The following is a 25,225-nucleotide window of genomic DNA, read 5'->3' on the forward strand; positions in this document are numbered from 1 at the left end:
ACCCTCCACCTCCACACAATCAGTCTGAAGAACCGTCCCGAGCCAAAATGTCACCTCTCCATGTTCTCCAGAGATGCTGCCTGACCTGCTGAGTTATTCCAGCACTTTATGTCTTTTCTTATCGGTCTTCATTGATTGGGCATTGAGTACGAGTCAGGAAGTCATGTTGCAGTTTTATATAACTTTGGTGAGCCGCATTTGAAGTATTGTGTGTAATTCTGGTCACTCCATTGCACTAAGGATGTGGAGGCTTTGGAGAGAGTGCAGAAGAGGTTTACTCGGGCGCTGCGTGGATTAGAATGTATTAGCTATAAGGAGAGTTTGGACAAACTTGGATTGTTCTCTTTAGAGCTGAGGAGGCTTGGGGGAGGAGACCTGATAAATGTATTTAAAAGTATGAGAGGCATGGATAGGGTAGACAGTCAGAACCCTTTTCTCATGGTAATATCTAAGACTAGAGGGGGATCGTTTTAAGATCAAAGAGGGAAATTTTAAATGAGACTAGACCGTGGGACCTGTTGGGTCCCTGTCACACGGAAGGCCTAATCCCCCAACGCAAGATTCCACCACTGAGCCATAGCCCCACACTGCGCATGCTCGGCTGACGGCAGAAGTTAAGTTAAAGTTAATAACTTTGCGTTTAATATTTCCATTACCTCGCCATCCCTACACCTCGCCATCCCTCTTCCTACCCCTATCCTCCGCCATTCCCCCTCATCCCGCAGAACTCCCCCCTTTCTCTTCACCCTCCCTCTTCTTTCCCCTCTCCTCCTCCCCTCCCCCACTCCCTCCCTCACCTCTCACGCCCTCTCATTTCCCCTACCCTCAGTCACTTCCTCCCTCCAAAACCCCTCTCCCATCCCTACACCCTTTCTCCCTCTATCCCCCTGCTCTCCCACTCCTGATCTACCCCCTATCCCACCCCACACTCTCCCTCCTCACCTCCCCCACTGCCTTCCACACCCTCTATCCCATACTCCCTACCCCCCTCCTCTCCCACTCTACCCCCTCCTCTCCCTCAATACCCCCACTCTCCCATCTCACCTCCCCAGGATCTCGCTGCAAAGCACCTGCAGCTCTGTTTTCTCCACCACGTCGGTGATGAAGTTGTACTTGAGGCGGAGGGGACGGGCCGAGCGGCGCAGAGACGGGGGAAGGGGAGAGAGAGGCCAAGGCAGCGGCCTAGTCCTTGCCACGGGTCCCGCTCCTCTCCCTCCCCGCCCTCCCTCCCCGCTGGCCCGGAGCAGCAGCTCTGGGTGCCGCTCCTCTCCTTCCCCGCGGGCCCGGAGCAGCAGTAAAATGGAAGGAAGTTTACCTGTGTAGCCGTTGTGTCCCCTTTGTGAGGGAAGGCAAGTACAGGAGAGAAGATAAAAAGATGGTGGTCTGAAATAATGCAAAGGCCGCAACTGCCGCTGAGGACCCGTTGGGTGTCCTTTGTGACGCCAGTCAAGTAAAGACGGCGTTTATTTTAAAGTTTAAAATGTCAATAACGTGAAATCTAGCATTAATCTGAATGAAAATTGCCACAGCACACCACAGGACAATGGTGAGTAAGTTGGGCCAAAAATTGCAGCGCTATCGTGTACCTTTTGGCGTAGTTTCAGGATCACACGGACATGCATAATAGCAAACAAGATGAGAGTTTTAGCAATATGTATATAGGAGCCATTAAGCTTAAGTCAGTATTTTTATCATGTCTGATATTTTTAGTTTTAGTTTTTAACTGCCTGTATTTTTGTAGGTGGGAATTGATACATAGTAAGGGTGTGTCTTTTGTTAGAGGAGTCTGGTGCAGACTCTCAGATTAGAAGTTTCAGTTTGGTGTCTGAGAATGAGGGGAAATAGTTTTCTATCATCATCACGACACACACGTTACGAGACAACATAAGAAGAAGCTTTTATATGATTTATATGATGTGAATGGAACTACGATTAAGAATGGAAAGTTATGTTATTTATTTGCTTTGTATTACTTCAATAAAAAAGCAAATAATCAAGAAACGACGTATGGAAGATTAATCTTTGCTGTCTCATGTATGTCGTGAGTGCGTTAGGCTATATCGTAGCGCAATCTTGTACTGTTTTTGCGCAAATGTAAAAACAAAGCAAACTGGAAGATAACAAGATGAGAGTTTTAGTTATGTGACCAAGTGCAGACCCGTTGGGTCTGTTCCCCCAACGTGCAGTTGAGGGGGGGGGGGGCATTGGGTGCCACACACATTAATGACCCCCACACACACACTAACTAACCCCCCCCCCCGCACACACAGTAACTACCCCCCTTGTTAATATATTAATATTATTAATTTGCTCCTTTTACCCCATAATCGCCCTATCTACTGACACATAGCCCCCAACTCGCAGGCGCATCTAGAGAGGGAGTGGGGGGAGGGGAGAGGGGGGAGGGAGGGGGGGGAGGGAGGGAGGGGGGGGGAGGGAGGGGGGAGATGGGGGAGATGGGGACGGGTGGGTGGAGGGAGGGGGGAGGGGGGGGGGAGAGGGAGAGGTGGGGAGAGAGAGAGAGAGAGAGGTGGGGGAGAGAGAGGTAGAGGGCAGACCTGAACTCGGTGAGCAGGCCGGTCGGACGGGGCCTGCGATCAACGGAGGAATTTCAGTTTTTCCAGAGGGAGTAATGCCCCGCGCGCCATTAACTGCTGCTGCCATGTTCAAGCCGGTGACCGGCTGTGACCTCCGGTGACCTCCCGATCTGCAGAGCATTTTGAGAATGGGGTGGGGAGGGTGGTTGGAGTGTAAGGGCAGGCGGGCGGGCTGGAGTCCAGCAGCGCCTATCTGGCAACAGCCGGCGTTCTGCTCTGTCTGCGGGTAGAGGGCGAGAGGGAGAGAATGGGGGAGAGAGGTGAAGGAGGGGGGGGGCTGGGTTTGGAGCGTGCGCTCACTCCAGCTCCAGACTGTGCTCGAGCCCAGGCAGCAGCCTCGGGCCAAGGGCGGGGATAGACCTGAGGATGCCGAGCGAGGCGGCGGGCGGGCGGTCGTAGAACCGGGCTTAATAATAATAATAATGGATGGGATTTATATAGCGCCTTTCTAATACTCAAGGCGCTTTACATCGAATTATTCATTCACTCCTCAGTCACACTCGGTTGTGGGCTGAAGGGACTGGTTTCCAGAGGGCTAGTAAGCTACTTCTGTAGCCACAGCTGCCCTGGGGCAGACTGACGGAAGCGTGGCTGCCAATCTGCGCCTACGGCCCCTCCGACCACCACCACCACGACCACTGCCACCAGCGGCAGTCTCCGGAGAGGGAGAGGGAGAGGGAGAGAGAGAGAGAGAGAGAGAGAGAGAGAGACAGAGAGGGCAGAGACAGAGAGAGGTGGGAGACAGCTGGCGGTCGTGGGGCGGCTTCTTTCGGCTGTTTTGAAATGGCGTCTTTGAGGCGAGAGACGGGCGCCAGCAGGAGGCGACAAAATGAGTGAGTGGGCGGGGGGGGTATGATTTTATTAAAAAATGGGTACATAAAAAGAAAAATGTTTTGAGGAGTGCAAAATCGGATGTAAAATGAATGAGCTAGCGGCATGGAAAAAATGACGGAGTTTAATGACGGAGTGCTGGCGTAACATGGAATCAATGGCCGAATGTGGCACCCACAAGACAGCCAGGCAGAAACACACACACACACCCAGCCACAGAGGTTTAAAGATAGACAGACAGACAGACAGACGGGCGGACGGGCGGACAGACTGGCAGACAGACAGACAGACCCAGTGGGACCCATTGGGTCCCTGTCACACGGGACGACTGGTCACCGAACACAATATTCCGCCACTCACCCATAGCCCCCAACTGCGCCGACGCTGCTGATGGGTTCCCGTTGTGACACCAGAGATCCCCTTCGTGACGCAAGTCACAGTAACCCACCCCAAGTGTGCCTCGCCATCCCTCTTCCTACTCCTATCCTCCTCCATTACCCCTCATCCCCATCACTCTCTCCCTCTCCTCTTCACCCTCCCTCTTCTTTCCCCTCCTCCTCCCCTACCCCATTCCCTCCCTCACCTCTCCGTCTCTCTCCTTTCCCCTACCCTCAGTCACTCCCTCCCTCCCTCCATAACCCCTCTCCCCTCCCTTCCCCCCTTAACGTCTTTGTGAGGTGGAAGCAGCTGTTTTTAAAAATGTAAATGAGATGTAATTGTGAGGTGGATCACTGCCGATGGGCAGTTTATGTAAATGAGATCCCATTGTGACGTCGTAGCTGCTAACTGCCAGTGCAAGTTCAAATGATTTTTCTCAAACTGGGTTTTGTAAAATTTAAAATGTGAATAACTTGTAAAACATACCATCAATTAGAACGAAATTTGATACTACACACCATAGGACAATGTAGCACTATCGTGTACCGTTTTGGCGTAATTCAGGACATCACAGACACACAGACAGACAGACAGACAGACATAGAAACAAACAAGATGAGAGTTTTAGTAATATACTAGACTAAGTGGGACCCATTGGGTCCCATGTTCACACGAGAGGGCTGGTTCCCCCAACGCAATATTCCACCTCTCCACCAATTCCAATATTGGTGGCCTGTGGTTGGGGGGGGGGGGGCTTTCTGGAGCTATAGTATGGGTGTTGTGGGCTGAAGGGACTGGTTTCCAGAGGGCTAGTATGGACATTGTGGGCCAAATGGATTCTTGGGGTGGCAGCTCAGTCACTCAAGCCTGATGTGCTGGCAGCTCACTCACGACTGGTGGGCTGACAGTTGACTCACGGCTATTCCTTGAAATTCCATTTCAAACAGGGTGCAAGGCCACCAAATTCAAGTGCAGTTTCGTACCAGTTCAAGCAGGGTGCAAGGCGAGTGAGTGAATGAGTGAATGAGTGAGTGAGTGAATGAATGAGTGAATGAGTGAATGTACTTCCTCCAAATCTAATTTTTTCACATTATAAAAGGGTACAATTAAATTAATTAAAGTCCACACAGATTAATTTTCATAAATTCAGACTTTAGATCTTACCTTTCAGTTCCAGTTGATTCACAAAGTTTGACTGCAGCACCTCAGCAGGGACTTTGCTTTCAAGGCTTTGTTCCACTTCTATCCATTTAGCTGCACACATGCTAATTAATGCTTTTCTCACTAAATTCAATTACCCTGCTGCAAGTTTCCACGACATATATTCCACAGAACTACAAAGTACCTTCATCGGAATCACCAATAAAACAGGCATCAGTGGAAGTACTCTCAGCCATGTTGTGTGCTCCCTGCCTAGCTAGCCTGAAACAAAGCGCGTGATTGGCCACTTGGCGTCTGACTCAATGTCAAACGTGCTTAAATTGAACTAAAAATACCCGAAATTTTCTGTTTTTTCTCTAATTTGCAAGTTGTTTAAAAATGTGCAAGTTTTGTTCTTGACGAGTTTCAGGGATGATTTATATAATATTTTTACACAATATGTGAAAACTTCATGTAGTTCCGTGTTGGGTCACGAAACTGCACAAAAAAGCTCCTCGGCCCACAGCCTAACCATAAAACCACACAAAACACAACATAAACACCACACACACACATTTCAGTAGACATTCAGTGTGTTCAGTTGAGTCGTGACCTCTCCCTCCCTCATCTTGCAGAGACTGAGCCACAACCACATTTCCTGGTTTTATAATCCCTCCCCCTTCCCACTGGAAGGGGCGTGGCCTTCATGGCGTGATTGACAGGAGAGGGATTCTCAACATTTTAAAAATACTAATAACACTTTTATTTTTCATTGATGGGAAGAATCCTCTGCACCTGATGAGTGGAGGGGGACTGAGTAAGATGACCAAAAATCACATCCGTAAGTGGTAGTGTTTTATCTAAAATCAATATACAGTGCAAACAGGAAGTTGTCACGTTTCGTCTTTTAATTCTGTGCTTTATTTCAAACCAACCACCACCACCAACAACCATTTGCTGTGCTTTATTTCGAACCAACCACCACCACCAACAATAACCATTTGCGATGCTCTATTTCGAACCAACCACCACCACCACCACCACATGAAGTGGTCAAGATCAGACTTTTAGTAATATAGATAGATATATAGATAGATCGATAGATAGATAGATAAATGCCATTCCCAGAGCAGTTCATTCCGCAGACTCCACTGCTTTTCCCAAATGCATTCCAAGCTCCACATCGGCTGTAGCAATACTACTTTATCCACTTTTCAGTTTGCTTTCCAGGCGACTTTGTTGGGCTGTGAGAGCTGCTTGTGCATTAACAACAAAACTGAATGGTACATGGTGTTTTGGCATTTATATGATGTATTTCACAATATATAACCCTCCAAAGTTATTACAGCCAATTACTTTTTTTTCCTAAAAAAAATAAGCCACTGTTGTGATACTGAAAGGTTGACCATCAATTTGCATATCACAAGTTCTCTGGATCTCCAGAGAATTCGATTTCCAGACACCGCCTTTTATTTGCAATCAGGGGACTTATACATTTTTGGCTTGCATCAGCTATAGTGAAACAAATTAGAGGGGTTTGACTAATTTTCCCAGTTGGCTCTTTTCACTAATGATCTTCAACCATCCAAAGTTTTATCAATTCATAGTTAATGCTTCTGGTTTATCTACATGGGGAAAGTTGGAAGATGCAATGGAGATTACTCAGGTTGGCAGTGATGACACTAAATATTGAGATGAGGACATTTGTTCATGTCTCTGGTAATAAAACAGATTTAAACAGTAAGCTTTTTGGCAAGATGCCAATCTTTAAATTGCTTGAATTGAATGTTTAAATGCTGAATCTATCACAACCTAATAATAACCACAGAAACTCTTATTTACATGCTAAAAAAAAATTACGGGGGCTCTTGTATATCCTCATTGCTTGTGTGTATGTTTTTCTTTTTCTTCCTGGCAAATCCACGGTGGCACAGTGCTGTCTTACAGAGCCAGAGTCCCGGGTTCGATTCTGACTACTGGTGCTTGTCTGTACAGAGTGTGTATGTTCTCCCTGTGACATGCAAGGGCTTTCTCCGGGAACTTTGGTTTCCTCCCACACACCAAAGACATACAGGTTTGTAGGTTAATTGGCTCGGTGTAATTGTAAATTTTCCCTAGTATGTGTAGGATAACGTAATAGGTCTGTCTAGGCGACTTTTAGGTGAGTGCAGGAGACTCTGTGCTCGCCACATGTTCGCTGGTGGTCTCTGGTGACTCTCCTTCATGGTCGCAAGGAGTTCCCACATTCTGGGAACTAGTCGCGGCCTCAGTATGGTCGCCGCAAATTTTTCAACTTGTTGAAAAATTTGCGGCGACCAAAAATTGGTCACCATGGAGATAATCGACAATCCTGTAGTCGTAGGTGCAGTTGTAATGGGGTCGCCATGTAGTTGTAGGTAGTCGAAGTAGTTGTATGTAGTTTTAGTTAATCGCCTTTGCTGACGGGTCATTTTCATCGGCTCATTGGGGAAAAAAACGTAAGCAGGACCAAGGATAACTACCCGGTAATGTTAAATGTCTGCCAAACTTAACAGCTGTGTATTTCTGGCTCATTTAAAGTTGTCTGGCTTCTTAAGTTGGCTTCACTCCTTCTCCCTCCTTCTCCCCCCTTCTCCCCCGCACCCCCCCACACCCACCCCGCCCCGCCCGCCTCTCCCCCCCACTTTTAAAGGACTTATCGTACACTGTGCTAGCCATCTTAATTACATCACCAACCTTCCTGTTCAACGCGGTGTGTGTCTGTATCACCCTGGCTTTGCAACGTGTAAATTTCAGACAGCGCTCCCCTCGCTTGCCCTACCCCCGCCTTTGCAATGTGTTTGTGTGTGTGTGTGTTCCGCTCTGACAGTCGCCGTTCCAGTTCCCGGTTTTTCAGTCCGCTGAAAAATCGTCTAAGTAGGACAGGCCCATTAGGATCGCTGGTCGGAGTGAACTTGGTGTGCTCAAGGGCCTGTTTCTGCTCTGTATCTCTAAACTAAACTAAACTAAAATGATAATTGTTGATTTAAGGAATAAATTAATGCAAAGCAATGTGAGGAGAAAGGGGAATACTCATCAACAATAATCCCCAGCGTTTGTGTTCCTGAACTCTTTCAAAGGCATGATGTCCATAGAATAAACAGTTGAGTTCACTGGTAATGATGAGTTCCGTGCGTTCTTTCATTTGTGAAATGACCATCATAAATCTCTCTAACCTGTGACATTCATGAATTATGAGTCTTTCTTTCATAAGTGAAAGAACTGCCATAATTTACTTTCAGCAGTGACATATCCTCTATATAACGAAGCTAATAATTTATTGTTGACCTTCCTCCTTTAGTACATGGATAGACTTGGAAATTAGATGAATTGACAGAGTGGAATAAAAAGGTTTCACTCTCTTATGCAATCAATTTGCGTATGAAATCAAAATAGATTCAAGTGGTATGTAGATTTGACAGGCCAACATTCTTAAAAATTACTCTGGTGCCAAATTTGGAACATCGAGAGTGATAGATCAGAAAAATGAGTCGCTGTCATCAGTATTCTTTTGTGCATCCCTGCATTTTTCAGATTTTCTCTTGTATTGTTTAGGTGGGCTCACGTGATGTGTGCTGTAGCGATTCCAGAAGCAAGGTTTGTGAATGTCGCCGACCGCAGTCCAGTGGATGTTACCAGGATATCTTTGCAAAGGTTGAAGCTTGTAAGTATGCAGAATTGTTTCATTATTCCTCAGTCGTTGAACTTGTGAGCAGCTTGTATTCAATTCCAAAAAGACTGTTTCCAGATATGATGATATTGCCCTGTTGTGCCTTACCTGAATTTTTTTAAGGACCGCCCATCATATTTCATTTTTCTACTGTGGTGTTTTAGAGGACCCCATGATTCATAGAAACATAGAAATTAGGTGCAGGAGTAGGCCATTCGGCCCTTCGAGCCTGCACCGCCATTCAATATGATCATGGCTGATCATCCAACTCAGTATCCCGTACCTGCCTTCTCTCCATACCCTCTGATCCCCTTAGCCACAAGGGCCACATCTAACTCCCTCATAAATATAGCCAATGAACTGGCCTCAACTACCCTCTGTGGCAGAGAGTTCCAGAGATTCACCACTCTCTGTGTGAAAAAAGTTTTTCTCATCTCGGTTTTAATGGATTTCCCCCTTATCCTTAAGCTGTGACCCCTTGTCCTGGACTTCCCCAACAATCTCCCTGCATCTAGCCTGTCCAACCCCTTAAGAATTTTGTAAGTTTCTATAAGATCCCCTCTCAATCTCCTAAATTCTAGAGAGTATAAACCAAGTCTATCCAGTCTTTCTTCATAAGACAGTCCTGACATCCCAGGAATCAGTCTGGTGAACCTTCTCTGCACTCCCTCTATGGCAATAATGTCCTTCCTCAGATTAGGAGACCAAAACTGGTCCCCACAGCTCCCATACTCCCATGAATAAGTATCTATTTAAGCCTGTAAATTCAGAAGTCAATTAAATTAATGTTGATGTCGAGTTTTGACAAAAATCTTCTTTAAAAAATTGTTTTGCCTCGCTTCTAAATACTTTTACATAGAAAGAGTGTCCATGTCATCACAATTGTAACCTGATTTAAGATATTCAAATATTTAAAAGTGTTCAGTGAATTTGTATTTTGGATACAATGTGCACTTAAAATTAAGTCAACAAAATCATTTAGCTTTGCTATAACATCCTTTTACAGTCAGGCTGAGGAATTTGTCATCGACAATATGCAACAACTTTATGCTTAATCACAGAGCCTGGCTTGTCGCATGGTTTCTTAGGGTTAAGGTTCATTACTGGCAGGTCCGTCCCAAACCACAAATAGGTGCCCTAGTGGTATGGGAGGTTGAAGTAGCTAGGCTCCCAATTACAGCTAAGTGATACCACACAAATATTTCATGCATTATCTGTTACTTTTAAATATGTTTTAGTTTAGAGATACAGCGTGGAAACATGCCCTTCGGCCCACTGAGTCCGTGTCAACCAGTGATCACCCTGTACACTTGTACTATCCTACACACTAGAGACAATTTACAGAAGGCAATTAACCTACAAAGCTGTACATCTTTGGAGTGTGGGAGGAAACGGAGCACAGGGGGAAAACCCACCCGGTGACAGGGAGAACGTACAAACTCTGTACAGACAGCACCTGTAGTCAGGATCGATCCTGGGTCTCTATCGCTGTAAGACAGCAACTCTGCCGCTGTGCCACTGTACCACCCTTTAATCTCGATTCTAATCCTTCTAAATGAAAATCTACTTTTTACTTTACTCAGTAAGTATTTTTTGAGTTTTGAAGTGGATATATAGTGGTGCTGCTTAGTTTTTGTCCCAGTGTAGACCACGTTAGGTGCAATATACCTATGTTTTCCCATTTGAAATTGAAGTTAGACATGAGCCAACCTAACTAACTAGTTTCTTTCCTGCAAACAATGTTGAAAATGAGTCTCTACACCAGTAGTACTAATTAAAGTAAACACTGCCCAGTCCATCATCGGCTTTGACCTTCCTTCCATCGAGGGGATTTATCGCAGTCGCTGCCTCAAAAAGGCTGGCAGTATCATCAAAGACCCACACCATCCTGGCCACACACTCATCTCCCTGCTACCCTCAGGTAGAAGGTACAGGAGCCTGAAGACTGCAACAACCAGGTTCAAGAATAGCTACTTCCCCTCAGCCATCAGGCTATTAAACCTGGCTCGGACAAAACTCTGATTATTAGCAACCACTTTCTGTTATTTGCACTACCAGTTTATTTATTCATGTGTGTATATATTTATATCATGGTATATGGACACATTTATCTGTTTTGTAGTAAATGCCTACTATTTTCTGTGTGCTTAAGCAAAGCAAGAATTTCATTGTCCTATACAGGGACACATGACAATAAACTCACTTGAACTTGAAGATATTGCAAAATTTAATTTTAGAAAAAGATTTGTGCTCGAGAGGTTTACCAGAATTCTACCTGGATTGGGGGGTATTAGCTACAGGAACTGGTTGGACAGACTTGGATTATTTTCTCTGGAATGCTGGAGGTTTAGGAGAGACCTGATAGAAGTATATAAAATTATGAGAGGCATGGGCAATGTAGACAGTCAGAACCTTTGATCCTCGGACTATCCTTGATCGGACTTTGCTGGCTGTACCTTGCACTAAACATTATTCCCTTATCATGTATCTATACACTGTAAATGGCTCAATTGTAATCATGTAGTGTCTTTCCGCTGACTGGATGGCACACAACAAATGCTTTTCACTGTACTTCAGTACACTTGACAATATACTAAACTGTAAACTATGGCAAAATCAAATATTGGAGGAGAGAGGGGCGAGTTTTAATGGCGACTAGACCAAGTGCAGACCCGTTGGGTCTGCTCCCCCAACGCAAGATTCCACCACTCACCTGTTTCCCAGAAGCAAGCCGTTTCCTCACGCAATATTGCACCACTCACGCATAGCCCCCAACTGCGCAGGCACGGCTCATTTCTCCTCATCCCCCAGCACTCCCTCCTCCTCCTCTTCACCCTCCATCGTCAATCCCTAGAGAGGGATGGGGGTAGAGAGGGAGGGGGTAGAGAGGGAGGACGGCAGAGAGGGAGGAGGGCAGAGAGGGAGGAGGGCAGAGAGGGAGGGGGATGGGGTACAGAGAGGGAGGGGGAGGAGAGGGAGGGTAGAGGGAGGGGAGGGGGGGTAGAGGAGGGAGAGGGGCATAGTGGGTGGGGGTAGAGGGAGATGGAGGGGGTAGGAGAGGGAAGGGGGTAGAGTGGGGGGGAGGGAGGGTAGAGAGGGATAGGGAGGGGGGTAGAGAGGGAGGGGTAGAGAGGGTGGGAGTGAGGGTAGATAGGGAGGGGGCATCTCCCTCCTCCACCCCTCCCCATCTCCCTCCTCCACTCCCCCCCCCCCACCTCCCACTACACCCCACTCCCCACCCCATCTCCCTCCTCCTCATTTCCCACATCCTCCTCCCCTCACTCCCATTCCCTGCCCCAGGACCTACCCAGGTCGTAGAGCAGTGCCAGGGCCTGGTTCTCGTACTCGACCCGGCCCTGGCTGTAGATCCAGGCTCGTCCTGGGTTCCAGCGGCAGCCTCCAGCCGTCAGCTCGGCTGCCGCTTGGGCTCCAGTGCAGGTTCTGACTTCACCCAGGATCCAGTGCAGGTTCTGACTCTGGACCCAGGCTCATCCTTGGTTCCACCGGCGGCTTCTTTATTGGCCCCGGTTATGGCCCCATCCCAAGCCCCGGGCTCGGCCCTCACTCCAGCCCAGGCCCAATCGTCGGATCGGCCCGCGACAGCAGCCTCCCCACCAGGCACCGGGCGGCTGCAGGGCAGGGGGCTAGACCGCCACTCCTTGTTCACCATGACGCTGGAGTGTGTCTCCCTCCCGGAGTGTCCCGTCCTGCCTTGCGAGTGCATTGTGACGTTACTCCGATTTTTTTTTTCTCAAAATGGGCTTTTTAAAAAAATTTCGAGTCAAAAAGTTCAGAAATATAGGTGGAAATGCAATGGGAAGATGGTTATTACCCCCAGGGAGAAATGTTAGTAGGATGTGAGAAAATGGGAAGGCTGTGGCCTAGCGTTTGGAAGAAAATAGGAATTACCCAGATTGTGCCCAGATTGTACACACGCACGCACGCACGCACGCACACACACACACACACACACACACACACACAGTTGTAGTAATATAGATAGATTTGCAGGGCAAGCTCTTTTACTCAGATCCGATAGTGGCATTTCAGAGATTTTTGGATAGGCACATGCCTGTGCAAGGATTATAGGGAGATGGATTATTGAAGGCAGGTAACAGTTGTTCTTTGGATTGCATTCAGCACAGCCATAGTGGGCCGAAGATCCTATTATTGCGCTGTACTGTTCTATGATCAATGGAATTATTATAGAGCTGCCAACTCTCATGCATTGATCATGAGACTCACGCATTTCGCCCAATTCTCACACTGATCACAGAATTTCAAAACTAATATCAACGGCATGGGCCACGGGTGTTGGAGAGCCAGGTGGAGGGAGGGATAGAAGCAGAAGCAGCGGCGGGGGCAGATGCGGATCGAGGCGCCGGGGCTGGCGAGTGATTGCCAGGCTGGCGAGTCGCTCGCTGCAGCTCCGGCCATGGGGCAGCCTCGGTGCAAGTGTCCCGGGCCGTCGGAGGCATCGGAAGCATTACGCCGCTGCCGTGAGAATCTGTGTGCCGAATTCGCCCTGGTGACTGGCATGGACAAGGTTGTGGCTCGGTGCATCCTGGAGGACAACCAGTGGCTGCTGGAAGTAGGTACCAAGCACTGGGTAGATGCGGTGGAAGATAGTGGCCTTCAATGGTGGTGGTTGGAGAAAGCATCCTGATAGCCTGCTAGATTTTCACTTACTGTAACTGCAGGAAAAATGTTCCCGATGTTGGAGGAGTTCAGAACCAGGGGTCACAGTTTAAGAATAAGGGGTAGGCCATTTAGGACTGAGATGAGGACAAACTTTCTTCACCCAGAGAGTTGTGAATCTGTGGAATGTCCCCAATCTCGTTGTTTTATTAATTGAACACGTGGATGAACATCCTCAAGGAGTGTAATCAGATGGAAACTGATTCAGATGTGATGTTTAAGAGATTGTTCAAAGAAGGGGCATATTTTAAAGGAGTGACAGAGATAGTTGCAGGGGAATGTGTGAGGAGATTATTATTTGTCTTTTGTTTAGCTTGAACCAGGACATCTGAAGATTCAAAGTTTAATATAGTAATTGTGCTGATACTGACTCCAACCAACCACGTAATGAATATCATGCATTCTGGAGGTTTTCTTTTTTTGATGCCATTTAAACTTAACTTGGATTACAATCACTTCAATGTAAAAGTAATTGGGAATGGGGAGCATTGGAACAAAAATTTCCCCTCGATAATATTAACTGTAATATAATAATGTATGCATGTTGGTAGGTGCAATCACAACAAAAATCTTTTTATCATTGTTGTGTTATGAATACCACAGAAAATATTAGGTAGACAAAAATGCTGGAGAAACTCAGTGAGTGAGGCAGCATCTATGGAGCGAAGAAAATAGGTGACGTTTTGGGTCGAAACCTGTCTGAAGAAGGGTCTCGACCCAAAACGTTGCCTATTTCCTTAGCTCCAAAGATGCTGCCTCACTCGCTGAGTTTCTCCAGCATTTATGTCTATCTTCTATTTTCCAGCATCTGCAGTTCCTTCTTAAACAGAAAATATTATGTACTCTCAAGATCACATTAAATAGAATATTATTGCTTAAATATATAGTTATTGGAAAAGTCCTAACTGAGAGGAAGACAGCAAAATACTGAAAATACTAAGGGTGAAAATGATTTCAGGACAGTTTGTTAGGAAAATGAAGGAAATGGTAACAGAATACTTATACAGCTGAGTGAGTATAATTTTATGGATGAGAAATTGTGTTCAACCAATTGATGACTTCTTTGACAAAGTAACTAGCATGTTAGATAACAAGGAAGCCAATGGATGTAGCAAATTTTGTTATAGAAAATTTGATCCGTGAATTGCCCCATAATTGCCCCATTAGATAAGCACCTGTGGACTTGAACGTAATAGGTTAAGTCCAGGGGGCTTTATGTGTGGGCCAGATATATTGTCAGTGCAGAAGGGCTAGGAGCAAGGCCAAGTGTGCAACCAGAATAGTACTGGTCTGGAATAGTACTAGGTGTGCAGTCAAAGCTGGGACAATGGGTGTGTTCAGCACTGGGAACCTAAGTAGGTAAGCAGCTATAAACAGGGTAGAATAAGGGGCCAGGTGTAAGGCTGGACTCGGGGTCAGGAATGAGAGAAGGTATGCAACTGGAGTCAGGGTCAGGAGTAGTACCCGGTATGCAGTGAGACCCAGGTTGGTCAACATGGGCCAAGTGCTTGGTTATAATCTGATTTCCATACATGAGTACACTAAGATCATTCATGTGCTGCACTTGTTGATCAGAGCCTGGCTCTATTGTGGAATGTAATTAGGAATGTAATTTAGCCTAACCTTATTCATAGCTAATCCAATTTAAAGCATAAATATTGCATTCAAGTGTAAGTTAAAAGACTCGCTGCAGTATGCACCAGATTACACAATTTTAAGATGAAAAATGCAAAAGCTCCTTACCAATGGGAGGGGGGACTCAGTCACTACGCTCCCTCAGGCTTGGTCTCTCGCAATTTCTCACTCCCAACTCTCACCCAATGTTGGCAGCCCTGTTATTACAACTGTGACAATAGAGCTACTGAATCCAAAGTTTATCCCTGTTATTGAATAAAAATCACAGTACCTTGCGACACCATACATTCCAGTTTTGAAGAAGCTTCTGCTAAACATATCTAGCAGTCTGAGTTGAGAGGTTTTTCTCAGTTGAAGTATTTGCACGATTCTTGTTATGCTCCTGAAATACATCTTATCTAAAATGTTAGTGTGAGAATTGCAAGTAATATTCAACATAGTTGTGAAATTTTGTATTGAAAGTTTGGAGGCTTTTATGCTCTGAGAAGCAATTTGTTTCATTGATTTTGAAGAGCATAAACCAAAACATTTTTTAAAAAGCTGCTTTTGAGGCTCTTTTCAGAGCAAGATCTATTTGGAAAGCCAGTTTTTCTTTTCTATGATGCTTCTTTAAAGTGTGAGGTGGCTCCCAGCATGTCCCGTGGTGAGGTGTATGCTCTGACCTCTGAGCCTTCAATATGATGTGAATCCACTATTCCCAAAGAGCTGCAACAATTGATGAAGATGGTGGTGAATCTGTGGAATTCTTTGTCACAAAAGGCTGTGGAGGCAGTCATTGAATATATTTAAGGCAGAGATAAATAGATAGATTGTTGATTTCTACTGATGTCAGAGGTTATAGGGAGAAAGCAGGAGAATGGGGTTTGGAGGGAGATAGATCAGCTATGATTGAATGGCGAAGTAGACTTGATGGGCCGAATGGCCTAATTCTGCTCCTATCACATGATCTTATGAACACTCAGCAGGTCAGGGTGCATCTGTGGATAGAGAGACAGAGTTAATGTTTTGAGAACCTTCTTTAGAACACATTTTTACCTGATTCTTGTTGACATTTTAACCATAGGGTTGAGAACTTGAGAAATTTTCATATTATTATTTGGGAAAATCTGAATCTGAGGTTATTTGTTGAATAACATTTCAGACTGTTGTACAGAATTAACAAAATGGTGAACACTAAATGTAAAAAAGTTAGATATAGGTATGAGAAAAGTAATTCAAGCCAGCTCTGCCATTCAACAACACCTTCCACCTCAGCACCTCTTTACAGCACTGTTACCTTAACTCTTTTCATGCCCAGGAATCAATTCATCTCTGGTATGAAAGAACATAACTGAGCTTCCACAGCTCTTCAAAATGCAATCTTCTATTCCATAGGTTCGCCCCCCTCTGAGTGAAGGAATTAATTCTCCTCCCATACTTAAACGTGTCACCCTTTATTCTTGGGCTGTGATGTGTGGACCTAGTTGTGGAAAACATCTTTCCTGCATCTACCTCGTCAGGCCATTTAAGAATTTTTGACAAAATCTCTTGTCATCTTTCTAAACACTTAAGAATATAGTGCCAGTCATTCGATATCTCCTCAAAGAACAAACCTCTCACTTTAGAGTCAGTGTAGTTTATCTTCACTGCAGTCCTTCCTTATCAAGAATATTATTTATTGGGTAATGCCAATGCTCCAGGTGCAGTCTCACCAAGGGCCTTTAAAATGGCAATAAGCCTCACTCCTATAATCAACCTTCTCGTAATAAGGGGTAACATTTTCCACATTATATTCCATGGAGATATTCTTCATTAACGTTGTTGATGGGCATCTTCATTTTGCCAGGAACGGGATTTGAAAGCCATCTCAATGATGTAGATTGATTGATTGATTATACCTTTAATAATCCTTTACAGGAAATTACAGTGCCACGACAGCTTCAAGACAGACATAACACCACACATTTCCTCAAATGGCTTCCATACTTAACAAGTTAAAATACAAGTTAAAATACAAGTTAAAATACAATTAATTTAAAAAAAAAGTGCAGTTATTTATGCGCATTATATAATCTTATAGCAGCTAGTAAACAGGACTTCCTATGTCTCTCAGTTTTGCACATTGGTGCAATCAGCCTCTGACTGAAGATGCTGCTCTTGATCACCTTCAGGGCATGGAGTGGGTGAGTGGGGTTGGTCATTATAGAACCTAGTTTATTCAGAGTTCTGGCCTCTGCCACCTGCTGGACCGTTCGTTGCTCAGCCCCGACCACTGAGCCGGCCTTCCTGATTAGCTTGTCCAGTCTGTTTTTATCCGCTATACGGGCGCCATCTCCCCAACAGGCCACAGCAAAAAACAGAGCACTGGCCACCACTGAATGGTAGACACTGCACAGTAGGGGTTGGCAGATGTTAAATGACCTCAGCCTCCTTAAAAAATACAGTCGGCTTTGTCCCTTCCTGTACACCGCCTCCATATGACACTTCCAGTTCAGCTCACTGTCAAGCTGCACCCCAAGGTACCTGTGATTAGCGACCACCTCCACCTCAGTGCCCTTAATGGTGATTGGTGTTGCTTGAGTCCTCCTCCTCCCCCTCCTGAAGTCCACAACTATCTCCTTTGCAATGGAAGAGCAATGGAAGCACTTAGTTTAGCAAGTAAATTATTCTGTGGAATAATCTCAATATGCTCTGGGTTTAAGCCTCCCCCTCCCCTCTCCATATAACAATCTTTCACTCTCCTGTATCCACATGTGAAATATTTGGCTGTGATCCTGAAATGTGAGTGCAACCTAATATTGAATTCTTTCATAAGAGTCTTTCTGCCTTCTTCGAAAATGCAAAATTATAAATATTTAATTGTGAAAGGAATCATGTTGCTACTTTCGTGTACACAATGTAAGCAGTTACAAACGAATATCAAGCTATCTTAAGTCATTCTGCGCAATAGTGTAAAGAGCACAACCTTGTTTCGCCTGCATGACAGTATCATAGAAAATGGGCCCATTGTATCACATGAGACAAGAAAAAATTAACTTTCTGACCCCAACATCTATCTGTACTCTTGGAGGTTGTGGTGCTACAACTAAATCCAAATATTTTAAAAATGTGATGAGAATTTTTACTGCAACCACTCTTTCAATTAGTCTTAAGAAAGGTCCGGCAATGTTGCCTGATCTGTTGAGTTCTTCCAGCACTTTCTGTTTTACCATTCCCGTCATTAATTACAGATCCAGCTATTTTCAGGGTTAAAACACTTTTCAATGCCTCCCTTCAATCCTCTACCAGTTACTTTAAATCTATGGCCCATAGTTTATGATCCCTCCACTGAGGGAAATAGATTCTTCCTGTTTACTCTGTCCAAGTAACTCATAATTATACTAATCTCAATTAAATGAGCAAATACTCTGCTCCATTTCAAAGAAAATAATCCTAACTATATAAACTTTATTTATCTGGAGCAGACGTGTTACAATTTCCCCTCATTATTGATTCTTGCAAGATAAAGAGAATCATTCTGTGGGTTCACTCTCTCTATGTGTGCATATTCAACTGTTTTTAAAGATGGGGACAGGTAATATTCTCTGAATGTGTGCTTACAATTTTGATTGTTTCTCTGTGAGTACATATGTGTAGTATTTGAACAAACAACCTGCATTACATTTCTACCGAAAAATAAAAATGAAAAAAAAACTGAAGGAAGTCTGGATCAAAGGTATAACTATTGGCCCTCACATGGGCTCAAACTATGCCTGTCTTTTTGTGGGATAGACCAGCCGTTTTTCAGTCCTATTCAGGCCCGCTTCCCAACTCTTCTGGAACATGGTCCCTGCTGAGTTACTTCCGGTATATTGGCGACTGCATGGTGCTGCTTCCTGCACTTCTGCAAAACTCAAAAATACTGTTACTTTTGCAGCCAGTGTTCACAATCCATCTAACATTTCAGGAGATAGCCACCAATGTCTATTACAAGTCCACAGACTCCCAAACCTAGCGTAAATATATCTCTTCCCAACCTATTAAGAACACCATTGCCTTCCCTCATTTCCTCTGTGTCTGTCCCATTTACTCTAATGATGAGACATTCTACATAGGGGCCTCTGAAATGTCTTCCTTTGTTCTTAACTGTTTGTTCCCCTGTTCTTACATTTCCATCTGTTTTGTTCACATCTCTGTTATCTATCCACTATCCTTAAATTTTATGTATACTTAAATTTCATTTTAAAACAGAAAAACATAACTAATAATGCTATAGACACAGTTCAGTAGGCATATTAGGAAGAGTGTTTGGTCAGCTCACGACATTGGTTTTTAATTCCGTCTCTGTCCTCAACTCAGTCCCTGATATACAGAAATGAATTGGCGTGTACAAAGGGAGATAAGTTTGAAGAAGCTATTGATTTTTTTGAACCCCGAAACACAACTTGAGTGATGGAATTCGCTGAATCACTTAAAAATTTCCCCTTGTCTATTTTCCTGTATTATTCTTGCTGGACTGAGTGGTTTAAAATAGGTGGTTTAAAAGCTTATTTCCTTTTGCGGCAAGTCATTTCCGTGGGTTCAGTCAGTTTGTAAATCAATACTTTAATAACCATTGTAGTCATCTTTCAAACCAGTTATGATTTGTCTCCTGTTCTTTTTCACCTAATTATATATATTTTTAGTACCCTGCTAGAAATTGTGACCTGCATTTTGACATGTTATGGTATTATGATTTTGTGGATAACCTTTTAGGTTTCTATATGCTATCATGCTGTATCCTTTATTTAAAAATATTTTTGTGTTGTTGCCTGTTTAAAAATAAAAACATGAATGCAGAATCCAAAGCATTTCTTAAATTTTTCCAAACTTTATAACTTTACCCCAACAAATAATGTATATTAACAAGGTTGGAGTTGCTGCTTAGGCATCGTTGCGAAAGTGGAAAAGGTGTTGATATACCACATTTCCTGCCCCTTTCAGATGGTCCCAGAACATTTTAAGTGAATGAAGTACTTCTTGAGGGGAGTAAATATGGTAGCTGGTTTGTGAAAGAGACTTGTCAGTATGTTTTAGTCAGTCAGGGTACTGCCACCCTCTTTCACCTTTAATTTCCATATTTTCATTGAACTTCTGCCTCCCATCCTATTGTAGCCCTTCTATTCTGTTATCTCCTTCCTTCCCCATCCCTCTCCAACCTCTGTCTCTCATATTATCTCTCTGTACCCTTTTGTCTTTTCTCCTCACCTGTTAAAGTCTGCAAAGTCTCTGACTTTTCCAAGTTCTGAGGAAAGATCATAACATTAACTCTTTATTCCCTCTCCACAAATATGACTTACTTGCCAAGTCTTTTGAGCAATTTTTGTAAGTAAAGTTAATTGAGGAATTATTATTATATGAGGACTTATCTGCATTTCAACAGACTTCAAAAATATATTGGCTGTAATATGCTTTGGGAGATAGAGATACAATTGGTGCTTCATAAATGCAAGCCTTTCCACATTGTACTGGAATGCCCTAGACCTTGACACCAGCATCAGAACTGGTGTCTGTATACTCCTAGGAAATCCCAGTACTGAGGAGCTCAAGTCATTTTCCAGAAGCTAAAACAACACTTTACAGAACCAAATTGGACACATCATTGGACTTGTGCTTCCGCGTGAATGATTACACCATTTGTCTCTCAAAAGCTAATTTTCACTAGATATGATGCATAATTTACAGTCATTGGTTTCTTATTTTCTTTCATAATCGTAACTTTTCATTTATGCAAACGTGCTGTTTGTAAAATTACATAGCATTTTCCATGTATATTGGAAAATCAGAATTCAACATCAATTTCAATGGAAATTAATAAAAAATATTGGGATTTTGATTATATTAATATCTTCTTATAGAGAATAGACAATAGGTGCAGGAGTAGGCCCTTCGAGCCACAGACTCACAACTCTCTGTGAGAAAAAGTGTTTCCTCGTCTCCGTTCTAAATGGCTTACCCCTTATTCTTAAACTGTGGCATCTGGTTCTGGACTCCCCCAACATCGGGAACATGTTTCCTGCCTCTAGCGTGTCCAAACCCTTAACAATCTTATATATTTCAATAAGATCCTCTCCCATCCTTCTAAACTCCAGAGTGTACAAGCCCAGCCGCTCCATTCTCTCAGCATATGACAGTCCCGCCATCCCGGGAATTAACCTTGTAAACCTACGCTGCACTCCCTCAATAACAAGAATGTCCTTCGTCAAATTAGGGGACCAAAACTGCACACAATACTCCAGATGTGGTCTCACTAGGGCCCTGCACAACTGCAGAAGGACCATTTTGCTCCTATACTCGACTGCTCTTGTTGTAAAGGCCAACATGCCATTCGCTTTCTTCACTGCCTGCTGTACCTGCATGCTTATTTTCATAGACTGATGTACAAGGACCCCCAGATCCCGTTGTACTTCCCCTTTTCCCAACTTGACGCCATTTAGATAGTAATCTGCCTTCCTGTTTTTGATACCAAAGTGGATAACCTCACGTTTATCCACATTAAACTTCATCTGCCATGCATCTGCCCACTCCCCTAACCTGTCCAGGTCACCCTGCATTCTCATAGCATCTTCCTCACAGTTCACACTGCCACCCAGCCTTTTGTCATCTGCAAATTTGCTAAGGTTACTTTGAATCCCTTCATCCAAATCATTGATGTATATTGTAAATAGCTGCGGTCCCAGCACCGAGCCTTGCGGTACCCTACTAGTCACTGCCTGCCATTCTGAAAGGGACCCGTTAATCCCTACTCTTTGTTTCCTGTCTTCATTGGCTGTCTCCATATTCCAATGTGAAATCATTTTCATGAATGAAGATACCTGTGATAGCTAATCTGAACAACTTTATTTTAGAAACAAGTAGCAAGTCCTTATAAACGGCTTTTGACATTGCATGTGCTCACAATGGTCTTTTGACATTTTAATCCCCATTGTAATCAAACTCAGCGGGTGAGGCAGTATCTATGGAGCGAAAGAAATGGGCAACGTTTCGGGTCGAGACCCTTCTTCAGACTGATGTGAGGGTGGGGGTTGGCGCGAAGAAGAAAGGAGAAGGGGAGGGGAAAACAGGGACTACCTGAAATTAGAGAAGTCAATGTTCATACCACTGGGGTGTAAACTACCCAAGCGAAATATGTGGTGCTGCTCCTCCAATTTACGGTGGACCTCACTCTGGCCATGGAGGAGGCCCAGGACGGAAAGGTTGGATTCGGAATGGGAGGGGGAGTTGAAGTGCTGAGCCACCGGGAGATCACGTAGGTTAAGGCGAACCAAGCGGAGGTGTTGGGCGAAGCGATCGGCACGCCTACGCTTGGTCTCACCGATGTAGAGCAGCTGACACCTAGTGCAGCGAATGCAATAGATGAGGTTGGAGGAGGTGCAGGTGAACCTCTGCCACACCTGGAAAGACTGCTTGGGTCCTTGAATGGAGTCAAGGGTGGAGGTAAAGCGACAAGTGTAGCATTTCCTGCGGTTGCATGGGAGGGGGTGGTTTGGGTGGGAAGGGACGAATTGACCAGGGAGTTACGGAGGGAATGGTCTCTGCGGAAAGCAGACAGGGGAGGAGATGGGAAGATGTGGCCGGTGGTGGGATCCCGTTGGAGGTGGCGAAAATGTCGGAGGATTATTTGTTGTATGTGACAGCTGGTAGGGTGGAAGGTGAGGACAAGGGGGGCTCTGCCCTTGTTACGAGTGGGAGAATGGGGAGTGAGAGCAGAGTTAAGGGGTATAGAAGAGACCCTGGTGAGAGCCTCATCAAAAGTAGAAGAGGGGAACCCCCGTTCCCTGAAGAATGAGGACATCTCCGATGCCCTGGTGTGGGTCACCTCATCCTGCGTGCAGATGCGGCGTAGACGGAGGAATTGGGAGTAGGGATGGAGTCCTTACAGGAAGCAGGGTAGGAAGAAGTGTAGTCCAGATAGCCATGGGAGTCAGTGGGTTTATTGTGGATGTCGGTCAGTAGTCTATCACCTGCGATTGAGATAGTGAGGTCTAGAAATGTCAGGGAAATGTCGGAAATGGTCCAGGTGTATTTGAGTGCCGGATGGAAGTTAGTGGTGAAATGGATGAAGTCAGTGAGTTGTGTGTGGGTGCAGGAGGTAGCACCAATGCAGTCGTCGATGTAGCGGAAGTAGAGTTTGGGGATAGGGCTCTGGTAAGCCTCGAACAAAGATTGTTCGACGTACCCTACAAAGAGGCAGGCATAGCTTGGGCCCATATATCATATGTGATGTGATGCAGTATGTGACCATAAATGTTGTGAAAACGTTTTTTTCAACTGTGGCTGAAATTGTGTGCAGCCACAGAAATAATAGTTTTGTAAATGAAGATAAATCTGTTTTACCTTGTAAATCCCCAAATTCTGATCCTGTAAGGTGCTTGATGTGGAAATATATTGGTTGACATCTGCCTGCAGTGCAGCTGACTTTTGTGGTCCTTGTTGTCATTTGTGTAATTGTCTGAATTGATCATGTTAATTCCACTCACTGAATTTTGACATAGATATGTATTATTAATGAGCTGTTGTCATCGTATGCTGCTTCTTGTAAATGTTTAGACCTGCATGCTGAGATCCAATGTACTTTATATTTTAACAAATTTATTTATCAGTTTGTAAATCTCATATTACTAAAAGTCTGATCTTGACCGCTTTTGGCTCGCTGTGGTGTGATTTCCGAGAGAACGCCGCCACCTATGGCCGTCATTTTTGGCCACCTCGCTCAGAGCCCCCCTCCCCCTTCCGGGACCGGAGGATTTTTCCCATCGATGAAAAATCAGAGAGATATTAATGTTTTTTAAAAATTCCCCATTCTCTCTGCTGCCCCCGCTGGCGGCAGGGGGGAGGGACTATAAAACCCGGAAGTGTAGTCCCTCACTCAGTCTCTGCCAGACCCAGGAAGCGAGAGGGTCACGGCTCTCTGAGCTGCGAATAACACTGAACGCACGTCCACTCTACGGTGAGCCCCCTCGATGCGGCTGTAAGGTGGCTGCTGCCCAATTGTTTGCCTCGCCTTTTTAACAAGTTTGTGTTCACAAAATGAATTTTGGTTGTCGGGTGGCTGCTGCCCAATTGTTTACCTCGCCTTTTAAAAAAGTTTGTGTTCACAAAATGAATTTTGGTTGTCGGGTGGCTGCTGCCCAATTGTTTGCCTCGCCTTTTAAAAAAGTTTGTGTTCACAAAATGAATTTTGGTTGTTGGGTGGCTGCTGCCCAATTGTTTGCCTCGCCTTTTTAAAAAGTTTGTGTTCACAAAATGAATTTTGGTTGTCGGGTGGCTGCTGCCCAATTGTTTGCCTTGAATTGGCTTTTAAAATCGTTGCAACAGTTGGCTGCCAGCCCAAGAATCCATTAGGCCCACAATGTCTATACTAGCCCTCTGGAAACTAGTACCTTTGGCCCACAACACCCATACTAGTGCAACAGAAAGCCCCCTCCCCCCCCACTGGCGAGCAATATTGGAATTGGTGGAGAGGTGGAATATTGCGTTGGTGACCAGCCCTCCCGTGTGAAGCTGGGACCCAACGGGTCCCACTTAATCTAGTAATGTATATATTCTAACAAATGAAATTATCCATGATCCTAATGGTAAAGCTTCTTGTAGATATTCTATTTTCAACTAGCTGTTCACAGCCTGCAAAATAGATAATTTGGTTGATATGGGTTAATAAATAAGAGGCAAAGCTTTTGTTCAAAAGTACTTCCCGCATTCTATTTTTGAAATATCAGGTGCGAAGTTGTAAAGTGTTTTCACTGTCTCATAGGAAGACACATCTTGGATTCAGGAGTAACCTGATAGAGAGACAGATACAAAAAACACTGAAAGTTGTGATGCAGATAAATAAAGCCATTAAAAGAACAGAAGAAAAACACATACATTCACTTTGAGAGAAAAAGCTATGATATAAGCTTGTATTAAGTCACGCAATACTTACTAGGTCTCACTGATAAATTTGTATTAAGTCTTGAAGGAGCCTCATTTCTGGTAGCGCATTTGAGAAAAGATACTGAGTACAAAGCAATAATTGTTACTGGAAAAAAATTAAGAGGGTTTAGTAACCAAGGAAAGTGGAACACAATAGGGCTCTTTCATCTCAAATTGATAGGTCTTTCAGAAGGAAATCTCTTTGATTTGGGATGGCTTCAGTACTCCTGCTTCACAGTTCCAGGGACCTATGTACGTTATGTATTCACCTTCCTCCTATGATCACCTAGGTTTCAGCCCAAAAGCCAAAGATATTGCATGCGGAATTGGTTACGGTTAATAGTCT

At 44.5% G+C, this 25,225-nt stretch overlaps 1 protein-coding gene across 5 annotated transcripts in view; it reads left to right on the top strand.

The window, feature by feature from the left end:
• kdm4c (lysine demethylase 4C) overlaps nt 1-25,225 on the top strand; it is a 353,632-nt gene that overhangs the window by 240,440 nt on the left and 87,967 nt on the right. For all 5 annotated transcript variants that reach the window (XM_033017965.1, XM_033017969.1, XM_033017967.1 and 2 more), the window contains one exon: nt 8,520-8,628. In XM_033017965.1, the coding sequence (XP_032873856.1) occupies nt 8,520-8,628 (109 nt within the window). The remainder of the gene's footprint in view (nt 1-8,519; nt 8,629-25,225) is intronic.

Source organism: Amblyraja radiata, chromosome 3 (assembly GCF_010909765.2).
Source record: "Amblyraja radiata isolate CabotCenter1 chromosome 3, sAmbRad1.1.pri, whole genome shotgun sequence".
In the NCBI taxonomy this organism is placed as follows: Eukaryota; Metazoa; Chordata; class Chondrichthyes; order Rajiformes; family Rajidae; genus Amblyraja; species Amblyraja radiata.